The sequence below is a fragment of the Rhododendron vialii genome, chromosome 4a, assembly GCF_030253575.1.
Source record: "Rhododendron vialii isolate Sample 1 chromosome 4a, ASM3025357v1".
Lineage (NCBI taxonomy): Eukaryota > Viridiplantae > Streptophyta > Magnoliopsida > Ericales > Ericaceae > Rhododendron > Rhododendron vialii.
The window spans coordinates 1,205,098-1,222,317 of NC_080560.1; the positions used below are offsets into that span (position 1 = coordinate 1,205,098).

Genomic DNA, 17,220 nt, shown 5'->3' on the forward strand with positions numbered 1-17,220 from the left:
AGTTTGGATGACAGGAATTTTGAGGAAGAATAAGAATGTGACACCATACTTCTATGATTCTGACGTTTGGAAGGAACAAGAAAAGGAATGTAATTCTACACTCTCAGGATTTGCATGTTTGGGAGAGACATGAATAAGATTGTGATTCCTGACGACACATCTGGCCAGAAATCACACTACCAGATTGAGCGAGAATTTGATTCCTCATTTACCCCATCGAATCTTCCCTGTTCGGCTAAATAAGTCAACTGGCTTATTTTTTCGTCCTTATTTAATTTTTTTTTGTATTTGTTAGTTTATGGTCAATTTTTTGGGATTATTGCATCGTCATGACGAGAGGAATCTAAAAAGTAAAAAATTATGATCAAAATCCAATTTTTTTTTTGAATAAAGACGAAAAATGGCTTATTGGCTTATTTTTGTCTTTATTCAAAAAAATTATGTTTCGATCGTAATTTTTTACTTTTTAGATTGCTTTTGTCATGACGATGCAATAATCCCCAAAAAAATTGACGAAAAACTAACAAATATGAAAAAAAATTGAATAAGGACAAAAAAATAAGCTAGTTGGCTTATTTAGCCGAATGGAGAAATAGATTCATGGCTCAATCAATAAAAATAAGGACATATTATCGTTGATAAATTTCCAAAATAATTTATTCCTATATAAGATTACTGAATTAATCCGAATACTGGAATGAAATTACTTTAGACATTGTATTCCTAGGAATTTCATTCCTAGTATTCACATTCCTATTCCTACTGAAGATTCTGGCCAGTCATCTAAATTGAGCTTTATTTAGAACCAATGTTACATTCTCTCTTATTGGTTGAAAGAGTGTAGGTCTCACCGCTGCAATAAATTATATTTTTTTGTGAGCATGACATCACTTTATGGTGAGATTCACACTATTTCAGCCAATAAAAAGAAGGGTAATATTTTCTCTCTTAGTGGAAGGTGAACAAAATTAAATTCGATTCCGCCAGGGTATATTGTCCTCTAGAATTTGGCAAGCACTATCTAGGATTGTAGTAGGATTTGAATCACTAGTGATGGATAAGTTCATCTCATTTGAAGGGCACTAGGCCTCTACTATAATTTTGTCATCCTTGTTTGTTTATTTATTTATTTGCCTCCTCACATGTCTCAACAGGAGCTGAACTCGTCAATGTCTGAACCTTTCAATGCGTCTCTCTATAATTAAAGCTTTTTGATGATTCAAATATACGAATGGCCGAATGGGATCTATTAAAGAGTAATTTCCAGGACCAGTGGACCACCTCTTCATGTCATCCATGACATAATTAACAACAAATCCCACATATATAATAATCTATAGTCATCTACTTTCACATCCATATAAGCTCAAGGATTGTAATATATTGTCGTGTGCATACATTATACTTCTTTAGAGAGAGAGAGAGAGAGAGAGAGAGAGAGAGATGGGGAGTACTGAGCATAGAAAGGGGGAACTCCCTCTGTTCGAGACAAGGAGAGCAGAAGGCTGCAGGATCCTGTACAGGACATTTACAGCGTCAGTGTTTGTGGGTATAGTTGCGGTATGGGCGTACAGAGCAAGTCACATGCCAGGGCCAGGAGAAGATGGGAGACTCGGTTGGATTGGGCTGTTGTTGGCTGAGCTGTGGTTCGGTCTCTACTGGCTCCTCACCCAAGCCCTGCGATGGAACCGTCTCCATCGCTCCACCTTCAAAGACAGGCTCTCACAAAGGTACTACTCCATATATATCTCTCTCCCAATCTCCCGGCCACTTCTTTTACTGTATGTTTTCTAGCTAGCTGCCCAGGGATCCCATATATATACTATGTTCTTCAATACCCGTCTCGCTGTCTTTGTCAGACTTTATCCCGTATCGTTCATCTAATTCATCCAAATTTGGTTAATATTACATGGTATCAGAGTTAGGACTACTTGCGTGGCCTCAGTTCACGTGGTCAAGTTTCCGTGAAAAAGTCAAAATTTCCAGTCTCCTCAAATCGTACATTCACGTGCATAATTAATGCATAAGTAATATAGTAGTACCTACTACCTAGAGACCAACATTTGGATGGTTGGAAACATCGTGCTCCCTCCATCTCATTTGTTTGCTCATATTTATAAAACAGGTACGAAAATGAATTGCCCAAAGTGGATGTATTCGTGTGCACTGCCAATCATGAGATAGAGCCGCCGATGATGGTGATCAACACCGTCTTATCGGTCATGGCTTACGATTACCCGCCGGAGAAGCTCGCCGTGTACCTCTCCGACGACGGCGGGTCAATTTTTACTTTCTATGCCTTGTTGGAGGCTTCTCGCTTTTCTCAACATTGGATACCTTTTTGCAAGAAATTCAACGTGGAGCCCAGGTCACCGGCGGCTTATTTCTCCTCCGATTCTTATGATGCTATTGAGGATAAAGAATTGGGCTCAGTCAAGGTAATACTAGAAATAATATGGCATCTTTATCTACATGTTAGAAAATGAGAAAAAAATAATTTACGTGCTAAAAAATGAAAAAGTTGACCCAACATTACTGCTTTACGTGTGGGTTAACTTTTTCATTTTTTAGCACGTAATTTCTTTTCAATATCATTTTCTTTCTAACACGTGGAAGCAGTAGGCTTACGTGGATCAACTTTTTTATTTTCTAACATGTAGATATCAGATCAAATAATTTGATGACAAATTTTGATTAGAATTTCCGTACGAATGTGCTTTGATTAGATATTATTCAGTGCTAGATTGACTTGTTTTTTGATCTAACTATTGTAATCAACGAACTCTCCAGTGTGAACGAATCCAATCATCAAAATGGACGAGAATTATATGGTATAGAAATTGACCGGACTACATGGGGTGCCGATTGGGGAAGCCCTTGTCATTCTATTAAATTAGGTGGACCTACATTTAATTATGTTTGAGACTTGAGAGGGTGTGTACAGTCGATTATTGATTTGGTCAAGAATTTCGGCCACTAACCAATCAACTTTACATTTAATTGGAAAATACTAATGTTCTTCGTGCCCAACAAAGACCACAAGGTTATGTGGAGCCCGGCATTTAGCGGCGGCCTCCGTATAATCACGTGATCTTTACACTTTAGGAAGGAGTATGAAATACGTTCTCATGAACAAGATGTGCTAATGTCAGTGGTGCACTCTAAATTTTGCCTTCCAATGTTTACTTTTGAGCTTACTTGTAAGAAAGTAGGGTGCGAAAATCAATTAAAAAAAAAAACTCTTTTTGATGCAGAAATTATATGAAGAAATGGAGAACCGAATCACAACTGCAGTAGAACTCGGAAGAATCCCGGAAAACATAAGCTCACAACACAAAGGATTTTCCCAGTGGAATTCATCTTCGACCCGACGAGACCATGACACCATACTTCAAGTAACCTTTTTCACTCAAATTTTCTTCACATTCATATTGATCAGGATCAATCACCAAGAACCCAAGTTTTGATCGAATACGTACAATTGCTATTTACGTTTAGTTATTCGTTTATTGATTGTCTTCGATCCAGATACTAATTGACGGGAGAGATCCAGAGGCCAAGGATATCGAAGGATGTGCATTGCCAACTTTAGTATACTTAGCCCGGGAGAAGAGACCGCAACATCACCATAACTTCAAAGCCGGATCTATGAATGCATTGGTAAGATTTGGAATCAATGTCAGAGTTTATAGAGCATGTATGATTCTGAATGGCCTAGATTTTATTAGCATTCCATACCCGTTTAGTACCCGTTTCTACTTCGAAAACGATCTAGCTGGAAACTCGCTCATCACACTTGCAGATCCAATACGATTGCTATCTCGAACTTATTTCGTGGTTTTACTGAGGTCGAAAACTTATTACACTCGTTTCGTTTAAATTGAACGTGCAGATAAGGGTCTCATCAGAGATTAGCAACGGGCAAGTAATTCTAAACGTGGACTGCGATATGTACTCGAACAACTCGGGTTCAGTGCGTGATGTGCTTTGCTTCTTCATGGATGAAGACAAGGGCCACGAGATCGCCTACGTCCAGTTTCCGCAGAACTTTGAAAACGTTACGAAGAACGACGTATATGGCAGTTCATTTGTAGTGATAAATGAGGCGAGTAATGACCGTAATCCGATATATTCATATGGAATCACAAAAGCATCCCATGATGAAGTGTTGGTTTTGCCTGTTTGTTTGTTTGGAATCATTGGCAAATGCAGGTTGAATTCCAAGGTTTGGATGGTTATGGAGGCCCTCTGTACATCGGAACTGGCTGCTTTCACAGGAGAGATACCCTCTGTGGCAGAGAGTTCAGCAAGGGAAATCGGATTCAATGGAAGAAAGAGAATGTCAAAGATATCAAAGAAAGTGCAGATGAATTGGAAGCAAGAGTAACGAGTCTTGCTAGCTGTGCCTATGAACATAACACTCAATGGGGCAAGACGGTCTCTCTCTCTCTCTCTCTCTCTCTCTCTCTCTCTCTCTCTCTCTCTCTCTCTCTCTCTCTCTCTCTCTATCTATTTTTTTTGATGACTCAGGTATTGTGAATATAGTGTTGTTTTATTCACCATTGTCAAAGTTGAGTTCTTCTATTTTTCAGGAAGAAACTTGAATACGAAATTCTGGTTCCACCCCTGCACACGTCGAATTTACTGAAAGTTTGTTTGCAGATTGGCTTGAGATACGGTTGTCCAGTCGAAGATGTGATAACGGGGTTATCAATCCTATTCGCGGGATGGAAATCGGTATACTACAACCCAACAAGAAAGGCCTTCTTAGGCGTTGCTCCAACGTCGCTCGATCAGATGCTTCTGCAGCACAAGAGATGGTCCGAAGGTGATTTCCAAATCTTCCTGTCCAGGTTCAGTCCTGCGTGGTATGGTCTAGGAAGGATCAGCCCCGGCCTTCAAATGGCATACTGCACCTACTTTCTTTGGGCTCCAAACTGCCTGGCAACAACGCTTTACTCCGTCGTCCCTTCCCTTTACCTCCTCAGAGCTATCTCCTTGTTTCCTCAGGCATGTTCTTTCTTATTTCTCCGTTAGCATTCCTTCGCTTTTCCAGCGGCATTCCCCTCAAATGATTCCCACAAGCTAATATTTTTGTTGTTGTGCGGGCGAATTCAGGTCTCAAGCCCGTGGTTTCTGCCATTTGCTTACGTGATAACAGCGAAGTACGGTTACAGCCTAGCCGAGTTTCTATGGTCCGGCGGTACAGTCTTGGGTTGGTGGAACGAGCAACGGGTTTGGCTCTACAAGAGAACAACCTCCTACCTCTTCGCCTTCGTCGATACCATCTTGGGATTACTTGGGTTTTCGGAGACATCTTTCGTAGTCACGAACAAAGTGTCTAGTCCGGATGTGTCCCTGAGATACGAGAAAGAGTTGATGGAATTCGGGACCTCTTTTCCCATGTTCACCGTCCTGGCAACGCTCGCGATGATCAATCTGGTTTCCCTCGTTTGGGTGGCGAAGAGGGCGGTTACGGACGCTGGAGTCCGATTGTTTGAAACTGTGGCTTTGCAGATGGTTCTGTGTGGTGTTTTGGTTGCGATCAATGTGCCTTTGTACTCGGCTCTTTTCTTCAGGCAGGATAATGGGAAGATCCCAAGCTCTATCGCAGCTAAATCAGTCTTGTTAGCTGTGTTTGCTTGTACTTGCTCTATGTTTTTGTAGTATTAGATTGACAAATAGTATCTTGGATGTTGTAATCTTCATGGAGTTCAACCCAATAAAAAATGTCAAGCATAGTGCCTTTTGGAAATTCTGTGCAATGCAATGGCGGAAGCATCATGACCTAGCCCAGGTGGAGTAAGGTGGAGGTAAAAAAAAAATTATATGTAAAATATTAACTTAATAAATTTTAGCCCAACTCATTTTCTTTTTGTAGTTCAATCCATCCTATTTGATCATCTCATCGAAAGAGAATTTTTGGAAGATTTCAATTCAGATTTGATAAAAAATAATTTCTACTCTCTTAAACAATGTAGAACACACAACTTCACTAGGATGTAACTTCAATAATGTACTTTTTTTTTTATTTTGTTTATTTTTGAAAAATTACGTAGTTTTGTACAAATTTTTTTAACAATAATTACAAAACAATTTTTATTAAATTTTGGGTTAGTCCAGGGCAGATTAAATTCCTGATTCTGCCATTGGTGCAATGTTTGGTTTTTTCTTCTTTTTTTTGGATTCGCTTACGCGCACCACGAGATGTTTGGGTCTTTGGTTTTTCGGCGGAGAGGGAAAAATGAATGAGGTGAAAGGAATGACTACCGAATGAGAAGAAAAATGGAAAAAATTTGCACATTATACTAAAATTTCTAAGTCCAAGTAATTGTTATGAAATCATTTTATTTGAAGTTTTGTCCCAATTTTTAATGGACTCTCTATTAGTGGACGAATGGATTGTTTAAAAATTATTTACCGTGCAAGTAAGTTGATCCGAACATTCATAAGTTATAGGAGAGGAGATCTGGAGAAATAATGTGCATACGTCGGGGGTTTTCTTCTTTAGTTGTATAATTTTTTTCCCTTGTGTGTTTTTAGCGCAGTTTGTATGAGGCCCACCTCTCGTGTAAGTGTTTGTGTTTGTCTTGTTGTTTTACAAATTCAATAACCACACAAATACATACATACATGCGTGTATATATGTATTTGTGTTTGTATTTTCTTAGTGAAGTTAAAGGCTCCGTTTGAAACTTAAGAAAAGAAAAAGAATTAAAAATGAAAGGAAAAATTTACTATTCACTACATTTGAAAATTTTATTTTCTTCTTTCTTTCTCTTCCAATCAAATAATAGAAGGAATTGTTTTTAATTTTTCTTTCTTTTCCTCAAATTCCAAACAGAGCTTAATTTCTTTTTTACTACTCTACCTCATATGATACGTGCTTATCACTCTCAGAAAAAGTGGGCAGCCAATCAGGACGCTACACGTACACCTTTCTAGGTGTCTCCGAATCAAACAGTTCGGGTTTGCTGGAGGAGGAGTATAACCTAACCTAACCAAAGAGGCAAAGACGACACTTTCCAGTTCCAGTCTTCCTTGTTAAATCCCAAACACAGAGGACTTTCAAAAACCTCTGTCAACATAATCTAATCTATTTTCTATATATCTATACCCATATTTGTATACGCATCAAAAATCTGCGAAGAAAGCTTAGTTTCAATTCTATAAGCTTCTCTCAAATCAGCAACGGTAAGTTCTCTCTCTCAAGAATTGGTAGTACAGATCCCTATTTTTGAATTTCAGATTCCAGAACAAGATTCCAATCTCGAAAAAGACATATCTTTACCGCATCTTTCGTTTGATTTCGACAAGAAAACATGTCTATTAGCCCAAAGTTCAAATCTTTAGTTCTTTACTGAATTTTTTATCTGGAAACAAGCATGGGTTTTTTTTTTCTTTCTGAAGAAGTAAAGTTATTTTTGAACTGTGGTAAAATAATTGATAGAAATTGAACTCAATTGCAGATGAAAACTCGGTTTCTTGAGTTCGCCCTGATTGTGACGCTGACAAGTTTGTTTTGGAGCCTGCAATCTGTGGTTGGGATAAGATTTGTGATAGACAGGGAGGAATGCTTCTCCCACAAGGTCGAATACGAGGGGGACACCATTCATTTCTCGTTCGTCGTTATTAAGTCCGAGGGATCGTGGCATTATGCTCCAGATGGTGTTGATCTTGTGGTAAGGTTTCTACTTTTATGCAGCTTTATGTTGTGTTTATTTCTTTTTTGATTGAATGTAGTATCGTAAGCTTGTTGCGGGGATTATGGTTGCTTAGTTATCAGCCATTGGTACTTTGTTTTACGAGAAATTAACCTTCAGAACCCAATAGAGTTTTCACTAGCTGTAATTTTGTATATGGATTTTCCATGGAAGAGGTTGATTGGTGAAGTTTTCTATAGTTTTTGGTCCCTAAATGTTGAATTCCTGTCTGGCTAGAAATATGAATCTCATGTACAATGTACCTATGCCTCTGTTGTCCCTGGAGTTTGTTTATTAAATGCAGTCAGTTATTCTTGTATGAATAGAAGAAATCCTTACATAAGGGTAGAAGTCTAGTGTGAACTGAGAATCCAATTCTTGAAAACCTAAGTGAAGAATCCTTAACCAAGGGTGAGTTGAGGCCTAAGATTAGGCCAAAAGGCATTTTTGGGGGCAACAAACGCTTAGTCTTCTATTGCCATTTGCCTTGTCCAAGGAGGCTGGTCATGCTGACCGATGGTTATCGTTTCAACATAAATCACGGAGTTTTCTTAGAACCCTTCAATTACAGCCAAGGTCTTCATCAGATAAGTACATCACATTGGCATCTTGTGACTTCATGTACTAATGCTTTGTACCAATGGAGGACTACGAACCTATGGGAGCACAACTTTCTAAGCTCAAAATTGTACTCTCAAAACTTTGATATTTTTACTGGTGATAATTTATCATAATTTGGATATTGTTTTATGCAGAAAGACACAGTAACTGTGAATATGGAGGTAATTGACCAATTTTGTGATTGTGACATGGGCACTGTACCAGGTAGATGGTTCTGGAAAGGTTAGATGGCAAATTGGTGGTTAGGCTGGAGACAAGGATCCTGTTCAGAATTCCCCCCCCCCTCCCCCCCCCCAAAAAAAAAAAAAAAAAAGGATCCAGTTCAGCCTTCATTGAGGTTGCCAAGGTCCCAGTTGTGGTTTAGTTATTTTAGTCGTCATAAGCATAGTGGCATATAGCTAGAAGTGTGTCCTTTCTCTTGTAATTCATATATTTCACTGCCACCCTAGTGTGCAACCAGCTGAGAGCCTGCAAGAGGTTATTTAGACATAAAAGACCGCAGAGGGACCTAGGAAGATCAATTATCAAATTCCATGTAGTTGTGGCATTGGCTATGGGTTTCACCTTATTGCAGAGATGATTAGCACAAAGCTGCAAACTGTATTTATTTCTATTCTTTTTTTTCTCGTGAATGTTTGATTTGGAAAATTCTCCCCCCCTTTTTTTTTTTTTTTTCATGTAATGATTATTGCTTGCATGGACATGGGACAAATTATGAAGCGAATGAAGACAGAGGGATTGTAAGGGTGGGTTGGATTTTATACAATTACGTGTTAAGGTGCTCGGTTTGGTTGCAGCCGACCCCAATTGATTGGGACATAAGGCTCGGTTTGGTTTGGTTTACGTGTTAAGGTGCTTAAATTTGACCCATTTATTGGGACATAAGGCTCGGTTTGGTTTGGTTTACGTGTTAAGGTGCTTAAATTTGACCCATTTGAGTCCTTAGCTATATTGGGAGCTTGGAACCCTGAGGGTGTCCTGCCCTTTTCATCATATAATAGCAATTGTCGGGGAAGCGACTAGAACACCCCCTGAGTTTGAGAGCCAGAAGCTGGGAGATGGAATTGAGATCAAGGGATAACGCGTTTTACCTGCCATGGCTTGGGATGTGTGTGTGAGGGAGTTTGAGTGTGTTCTTCATCATTGTCGAAGTATTCTACTAGATGGTTCCCACGAGGACAAAGCATGCTCTGTATCCTTTCTTGCTATCATCTTAGTAGGAAAAAGGGAAAGTTTGCTTGATTGAGCGTCTCCATTTTGTATTTGCTCAACGATTTATGATGGCAATGTATGCTTTTGTGCTTGAATTGTTTCTGTTATTGGGAAAAGACCTGACCAATCTTTTGTTCAAAAAACATGATGGATAACAGGTGAAGGGACCTTCTGGTGATCAGATTCATGATTTCCGTGACAAGACGAGTGAGAAGTCTGAGTTCATGGCTCGTCAAAAAGGAGTACACCATTTCTGCTTCACTAACAAGTCCCCTTATCACGAAACCATTGATTTTGATGTACACGAAGCTCACTTCTCATACTATGATCAGCATGCGAAAGATGGTGAGCCATGTTTCCATGCTTTAAGTTGCTCTTTTTTGTTTTTGGGAGAGCATTGTAAATATGGTAATTATCCTGACTGTCATGCATCTCTGCAGAACATATCAACCCTTTGTTAGAACAGATATCGAAGTTAGAGGAGGCTCTCTACAACATCCAGTTTGAACAGCATTGGCTGGAAGCTCAGACGGAAAGCCAGGCGATAGGTATCTCTTTTCTAAGACCACTACATGCCTTTCCTTGTAGTTTGGCTTGAGACTAGTTTCTAGTTCCGATTGATGCAATTTTGAATTGGACTTGGCATTTTTTCGTTGCCCGTTTTGTTGTGGGAAAATTTTTGTACTCCAGTTTTTGATAAAGTTTTCTTGGTAGAGCTTTTTCGGATGAGCTTCCAAAGGGTAGCATGGCATATTCAAGGGATATTTTCTATATATCTTGAACCATTTTTCTAGGTTGCTATTAGATATCATATGTTTGCTTGAAACTTTGCGGTCACATTTAAATACCCTTTAGCTATGAAGTCCCTCAGAAACAGAGAATGCAATCAATGCATAATACCTTGATACATGTGGTATTAATCTCATTGCTACTACCCACCTGGGTTACGTATGCTATGGATTTACACTCACTATTAGTCCAGTTAAACAAACAGACCCTTAAAGTAGATTGATCAGTTTTGGGCTAGACTGTTTGAAGACACGTGGTCGTTTGTGATTCATTTTTTTTTGCTCAGCGGTCGTTTGTGATTCATTAGGTGGTATTTTTTCGTAGTTTGACTGTGTTTTCCATATGGAATGCAGTGAATGAAGGAATGAGCAAGAGGGTACTGCACAAAGCTTTGTGGGAATCAGCTGCTCTGATCGGGGCTAGCGTTCTCCAAGTTTACCTTCTACGGCGCCTGTTTGAGCGGAAGCTGGGGACATCCAGAGTGTAGGTTAGGCAGCATCTGGGATAATTTATATTTCGAACTTTTCGAGGCTTGACTTTTGGACTATGTTGTTCCTTCTTTAGAGGAAGATGTATAGACACCATTACCAGTTTAAAGTGGATACTTTTTTTGACTGTCGGATGTTTACATTGAGCGGATGTTTTGTTGATCTAATGCCAATTCGGGTGAGGAATAAATAAAAGGAGACTTCTTTTCTGTGTGATATATTTAGTCTCCATCTGATCTTGGGAAAATTTAAGAACCCAGAAAATGTACCCAAAAAATGAAGCATATGGTTCCTATTCGGGTACAATGATGTATCGCGGACTGTGAAGTCCATATCCATAGACATTTTTTTCCCTCTGTAGCGTGGACTGTGAAGTACATATGCAAAGACACTGTTTTTTCCTCTTCTATTTACTTTTTATGTACTTCTCTGGTGTTCAATACAAAAGAATACTACAGTACCATTTTACCTTCTCTTATAAATTTTCTCCTCGAACCAAACTTGGAATTAGGTTTGAGGGGCTACAAACACAGAAGTGGGGGCTTGCACATGATTGCGATGCATCAACATTTCATGGTTCTAAGTGAAGGCTTGTCAGATTAGATAAGAAAGAGAACACGAATGAATCGAAACCACTCCCATAATCAGATAAGAAATAAGACATGATTTTTTGACGAAAAGAGAGAAATATAACAAAGCTGAGCTCTACAGACTATTGCACAAAGCACATACAAATAAATAGCCAAAGCTTCACATGATAACCCACCAAATCGGTACAAATAGATACAATACACTGTCCCTTTTCATCTTTCACACTTTGCCCACTCGAATACAGTTTTACAACCCTCAGCATAACTTTACAGCTCGCATAGGGTGCGGCTAACAATGAACATGCACCTCTATTGAAGCTCTTCCATGGAGAAACCTTGTCAAGATTCTGCACGCGGGGCTTGCATGCAGCAAAACCAACCTTTCTGCACATAAGTACATCTTCCATATTAGAAAATTACCCTGCAAAACACCTAAGTGAAACAATGACCCAAGAAACCCATGAATTATGTTCTCATCTAATGCTATTTTGCCTGCGGGGAAATTGAGGAAGCTCTCTAACTTATATTAAATAAGATTACTGCACCAAAAAGCTCAAAATTTTCTCTACCCACTGACACAGCTGATGGGACTTCAGGCCCAGCATTGCGGCTCAAAAGTATGATTATATACAAGGAGGCAATTAGATGTGATGTAAGGACTAAGGCCTCCCACTTTTAAATCACTTGAGCTGCTATATTATTTCTGTTTGTAACAAATGAACCATTCCTCCTTTTATCATGTTAGGCCCCATTAGCTCTAGTCCCTGGACTGTTGTGAGATTGATTGGGTGCTGAAAGCCCATGCCCATTTTGAGATTGGTAAGCGATGGGTTGAGATCCTCTGCTTGGTTAGGTTCAAATGAAGAGTACACAATAAGGGAGATGCAGAAAGATGAAATCCTCAGTTTCAAATTTACAGATCGTGCTGTGTTAATGTGAACCGAAGGGGTATGCACATGGCTACCTCCGAGTGGGCAAGTAGAATCAGTCAATCAGACATCTAAGAAATCCATTCAGCTAAGGAAAATAGTTGGTGCAATAGCGAGAACAACTTACTGCCTGAGGCTTGACGGGCTCTACTCCATAGCTGACCTGAGGATTTGCCCTAGCGGGTGACTCAGGTTTGCCACCTGTCTTTTTCTCGTCCCTGGCCTTGTTAAAGATCACTGTAAATCCCTCAGCTGATGCAGGGTCATTCACATCCCATTCACCAAACTTCGGCAACGGGTTCCCCTTTTCCTGTTACAACAAGAAGGAAATGGATTACAAGTGTTCTTATACGTATTCTTTAAGTTGCTAAACTGAATCTCTCACATACGGCTTTTATGGAAAGGGTCAGAGGAATTTATCAACCAGACTAAGAGCCCAAAGGCAAAAGTTAAAAGGATCATTACGCCTGCTCTTATTCTTCTATTTTAGTCAAACAGATGCAAGCATATCGACAGTTAGCAGATAAACGTGGTCATATGCTGTGCAATCTGGTGCATTCCACTGTTACGACCTGCCTACCATGCACAGGCACCTAACAATACATACCAAAAGGATGCATCACCTAGCGATACATACCAAAAGCATGCATGAATCCAGTTCCATGGCTGTGAATTGGGCTGCCTTGACCTGAAATTCTTGGCCTAATAAACTTTGGCCCAGGCCTAGACATCGACACTCACCAGGCATCCGGACTTAACCTGAGTTCAATTTCAGATCCATAGCTCATATGTACATAGATGCATATGATACGTGCTGTTATACTAGCCATCCTTACACAGGATTTGTGATGCATCCAAAACACTGCCGAGGGCCCTAGGGTTTCTTATTCTATGGGGTGATAAAAACCCCAGTTATGAATTGTGAACGAAATACGTCACCTCATCAAAGATAGAGAGGAAATCCTTTAAACAAAGGGGAAAGGGTTATAATGTATTATCAACATCACACAGTCAACAAAGTGGGTGGAAGCAGAGTTGAGATATGCACGACAAGGAGTTCACGGCATGCATTCTTTCTAAACAAAAGCAAAAGAAGATAAACTGCAAAACGAGAGATGCAGTTGGAATCAACAAGGCTGCAAGTACAGCTCCTGCTTCATGTAGACAAAAATGATAAATCTTAAAACTTAGAGATCCAAAATAACTTCTATTGAATTGAGAAATAGGTTTGACTGTCCAGCATTTTGATATATCTGCTACACAAGGCATCCTCCAAATAATCAAAACTGAAGCAATTGGATGTTCAACTTGGGTCTACATAACGGACATCGGGCGTTGGATTATTTTTTGTTACTGAAATAATGAAAGGTGAATGAACTTAGCAACATCCTTGTGTACTGAGGGGAATATAAACAAATATTCTCAAAGATCAACGTGATTAGAAGAGATATCCAATCAAATATGGCATCTGTGCCATATGTCCTGTTACATAGAGTTCAAGGTTGGAAAATGGGATTTGGCAATAGTGTTCCCTCAGCCCTCTGAACTCTTGGTAAATTTACCAATACAGAACAGAGTAATAAGATGAAGCAGCAATCAGGAAAGATCTCCATCACCGAGCTGCAAATGTTATAATACTAATGTCCAGCTCTTGCCTCTTGGGGGTGAGTGCTACCCAACCAATTGTATCATCTGGCATTAGAGCTGGGCACCACGACAAGTATGTGATCAGACCAAAGGTCATATTTGAGCAAGGGATCGCACGAGTGAGAATTTACAGTTTGAGACACAGAGGAGGCAATAAGTGAGATAGAAATACTAATGGGTAAGTGAAGCCACCAAAAGGGGAAGGAGAGAAAATCAATTCTCCAAATGTCTAATCTATCACATTTCTTCTGTAAAGGAAAACACATTATCTATACAAACTATAAAATTACCCATAACTATTCAAGACAAAAGGAGGAAAAGCAGAATACTGGACGTATGAATATCACAACATACAAACCAAAGCCGATATTTGAAGAGCAGAACCACGGGCAGGGCTAGTTGGGGGGCCACCCCAGTTTCACAAGGAGTTTTATTTTACTCTACTGGATTAGGCACTTACCAACATCAAAATAAATTGATTTTTAACCTGACTAATGGAAAGATAGCAATTTAAAAGATGAATGGTTATCATAAAAAAAAAAATCTCAATGACTATCACTTAAGGACCACGGGAGAATTGAATCAAATCTTTAATTCTGTTTCAACGAAAAAATATCGTCCAGGCTTAACTTTACACTTAATGTTTCTCTTCATATTTACACTAAAAATATACAACATTAGAAGTGAACTCCTGTTAAACAACTCCAACTTTGAACCTGTATCCTGGCTCCGCCACTGAGCAAAACAACAATTCATTAACCTAAATACCCAAACGTGTCATAAAGAATTCAACACTAAGCCAGCTTAAAAACTTAGGGTAATGATTTTCTTACAAATAAAGCACAATTTTTGGATTGCATTTATGAAAAAGTGGAGTGCAAAAATTATTTTTTAAAAATTACTTCTATTCTAAAACAATACAAATATAACGCTGCTATACCTCAAATTGAGCTAATCTAGTCTAGAGAAGAAAAAAAAAAAAAAAAACCACGGCAATCGAGAGGTCGAGGCAAAATAACAAGAAACCAAATCCAAAATCCACTCAACAAAGCAGACAATTTCAAGCGAACATATATATAATCGATACATGATAAGCCATCGTGAAAATTGGCAAGGCAATAATAACATGTGATTGATCGCGGAAAAACCTAAATCTAGTCACCTAACCCAGCATCGGTAATGAGATTAAAACGAGCGATTTAAGGAAATTTAAAGAGAAATTCAGCTGCGTACCGCCATGAATTCGAAATGAAGATTTTTCCTCGCGGAAAATGACTCAGCTGAGAGAGAGAGAGAGAGAGAGAGATACGTGTATAAATATGGTGTGTGTATATATAATATTATAATATTATATATATAGAGTCTCTTCTTCTAAGAACCATCTTAACTTAATAAAATAAGAATCTCCTTTTTTCGATCGAATTTCGATGATCTGAGCCGCTCAATGTGTTCAGAACGTGATTTTAAGTTACACGCAAGAAATCAGAAAAAAAAAAGATCGGAAAGAGGAAAGGGCTTCATCCGAGCAATTTTTGTTTATTTTTTATCAAACGGTTCAAATTAAAACTGCTCGGATGAAGATCTTGCTGGTCTTTTTTTTGCCGATTTTTTGATGATACCCTTAAAATCACGTTCTGAACACATTGAGTGGCTTGGATAATCAACATTCAAACGGAAAATGGGAAAAATGGAGAGGTATTTATTTTAGTACCTTATTTGAAAATGACGAGAGAGAGAGAGAGAGAGAGAGAGAGAGAGAGAGAGAGAGGGGGAAGGGGGTTGAGTGGAATAGTTGGAGGTGTGGGTGTGGCGTTGTTGACGACAACGACGATACATACATACAATATATACATATACATATATATATTTATTTTTTCTTCAATAATATATACATATACATATATAATATATTTTTAAATTTTCTTCTTCTTCTTTGCGAATCATAGTTTTTATGGTTCGACTAGTGGTTCGTAGCCAAACTCAACAGGAAGAGAAGATTCAAGGGATCATTGTTCGCACGGCTAGAATCTTGTGATGAATTTCATAAGAAACTAATCATTCAAGGGGGCGTTGTCCACACGACTAGTGGTTCGTAGCCACTTAGCATGTGTTTTTATAAACTTAACTTAAATTGAATTTAAATTTGTGAATTTTGTCCTTATTTGAATTCTTTCTGCATTCGTTAGTTTTGCGTCAAACTTTTGTGGATTATTGATTCGACTCGACGAAAAGAATCAAAAAAATAAATTTTTTTTGCTTTTACCCTAGTATTTTGAGAAATAACCATTTTTTAGGCCAAAAAAATGGTTATTTCTCAAAATATTTGAGTAAAAGTAAAACGAATTTATTTTTTTGATTTCTTTTGTCGAATCGAATTAATAATCCATAAAAAATTGGTGCAAAATTAACAAATATGAAAAAAATTTAAATATGAACAATTTCTAGATTTAAGTCATGTTCATAAGAGCAACATCAATAGAAAGACAAGTTTCAAAGCAGCTCGTTCTCCATGCGACTCAAATCTTGTGATTATTTTTGTAATAAACTAATCATATATTCCCTCTATTCTTAAATAAGTGTTCGGCACGTAAAATTAGGCTTTAAAAAACATGCATATTTTTTATTAAAAAATTTAATTTTGTTTCACAATCTAATAGAACTCATTGCTATCTATTGATTTGTAAAAAAAATTATTTTTTTTAACGAAACAAAGGCATTTTTTTTTAAGACCTAGTTTTGCGCGTCAGACACTTATTTAGGGACAGAGAGAGTACATGTTTTTATCGACCCAATAAGGAATCGTAGCCGGAATCTATTATAAGACAACAAGATTCGATGAAGCGTTGTTCGAACGACTCAGATTTATATAGTAGTATCTAAATGTATACACACATTAAATTTAGGAAAATGATTTTGTCACTTTTTTTTTGTTAACGCCACTCTTCTACAAGTGTATTTATTGTACAGAAAAATAGCGCTAACAAAAAAAAGAATAGCAAAATCAGGAGTCTAAATTTATATATTTACGTGTTTGTTAGTACAGTAGCTACCCACCATCACCCACCGGCTCTGCCGCAATGTGAACACGCTGAGACTTTTCAATTGTTTATTTATCAAGAAAATAGTAATTATTAGTCCCCAAAAGTAAGTCCACTGTGTTATGAGGTTGAGCTCATTATTCTTGTCATTAGCCCTTTTTAAAATAGGGATTGTGAAAATTGATGCTTTCCCAACTCCTCCT

At 38.3% G+C, this 17,220-nt stretch overlaps 2 protein-coding genes across 4 annotated transcripts; one reads left to right on the forward strand and one right to left on the reverse strand.

The window, feature by feature from the left end:
• Window positions 1–1,385: 1,385 nt before the first annotated feature.
• LOC131322587 (transmembrane emp24 domain-containing protein p24beta2-like) lies at window positions 1,386–11,031 on the forward strand. Of its 2 annotated transcripts, XM_058353955.1 has the most exons (12): window positions 1,386–1,730; window positions 2,126–2,438; window positions 3,255–3,395; window positions 3,529–3,660; window positions 3,893–4,105; window positions 4,213–4,437; window positions 4,663–5,010; window positions 5,119–5,657; window positions 7,517–7,682; window positions 9,695–9,881; window positions 9,977–10,084; window positions 10,679–11,031. In XM_058353955.1, the coding sequence occupies exons 1-12, from the start codon at window positions 1,444–1,446 to the stop codon at window positions 10,810–10,812; spliced, it is 2,793 nt and encodes a 930-aa protein (XP_058209938.1). In that variant the 5' UTR covers window positions 1,386–1,443; the 3' UTR covers window positions 10,813–11,031. The 2 variants fall into 2 exon arrangements, with proteins under 2 accessions (XP_058209938.1, XP_058209936.1); XM_058353953.1 differs by lacking the exons at window positions 1,386–1,730; window positions 2,126–2,438; window positions 3,255–3,395; ... (3 more) ...; window positions 4,663–5,010; window positions 5,119–5,657 and adding an exon at window positions 6,879–7,194 and having other exon boundaries at window positions 7,470–7,682.
• Window positions 11,032–11,435: 404 nt separating this feature from the next.
• Window positions 11,436–15,332, reverse strand: LOC131322588 (protein NOI4-like). 2 transcript variants are annotated; one of them, XM_058353957.1, is made up of 3 exons: window positions 15,213–15,332; window positions 12,460–12,642; window positions 11,436–11,787 (listed from the first exon to the last, which is right to left on the reverse strand). In XM_058353957.1, the coding sequence occupies exons 1-3, from the start codon at window positions 15,216–15,218 to the stop codon at window positions 11,743–11,745; spliced, it is 234 nt and encodes a 77-aa protein (XP_058209940.1). In that variant the 5' UTR covers window positions 15,219–15,332; the 3' UTR covers window positions 11,436–11,742. The 2 variants fall into 2 exon arrangements, with proteins under 2 accessions (XP_058209940.1, XP_058209939.1); XM_058353956.1 differs by lacking the exon at window positions 15,213–15,332 and adding an exon at window positions 12,970–14,017.
• Between the last annotated feature and the right edge of the window lie 1,888 nt (window positions 15,333–17,220).

Coding starts and splice junctions, on each gene's coding strand:
- LOC131322588 (XM_058353956.1), bottom strand. CDS start 13,080: ATGCCTGGTGAGTGTCGATGTCTAGGCCTGGGCCAAAGTTTATTAGGC. Junction 12,643..12,969: donor TGGATTCATGCATGCTTTTG/GTATGTATCGCT, acceptor TTGTTGTAACAG/GAAAAGGGGAACCCGTTGCC. Junction 11,788..12,459: donor AGCCCGTCAAGCCTCAGGCA/GTAAGTTGTTCT, acceptor ACTTATGTGCAG/AAAGGTTGGTTTTGCTGCAT.
- LOC131322587 (XM_058353955.1), top strand. CDS start 1,444: ATGGGGAGTACTGAGCATAGAAAGGGGGAACTCCCTCTGTTCGAGACA. Junction 2,439..3,254: donor AAGAATTGGGCTCAGTCAAG/GTAATACTAGAA, acceptor TTTTTGATGCAG/AAATTATATGAAGAAATGGA. Junction 4,438..4,662: donor ACACTCAATGGGGCAAGACG/GTCTCTCTCTCT, acceptor GTTTGTTTGCAG/ATTGGCTTGAGATACGGTTG.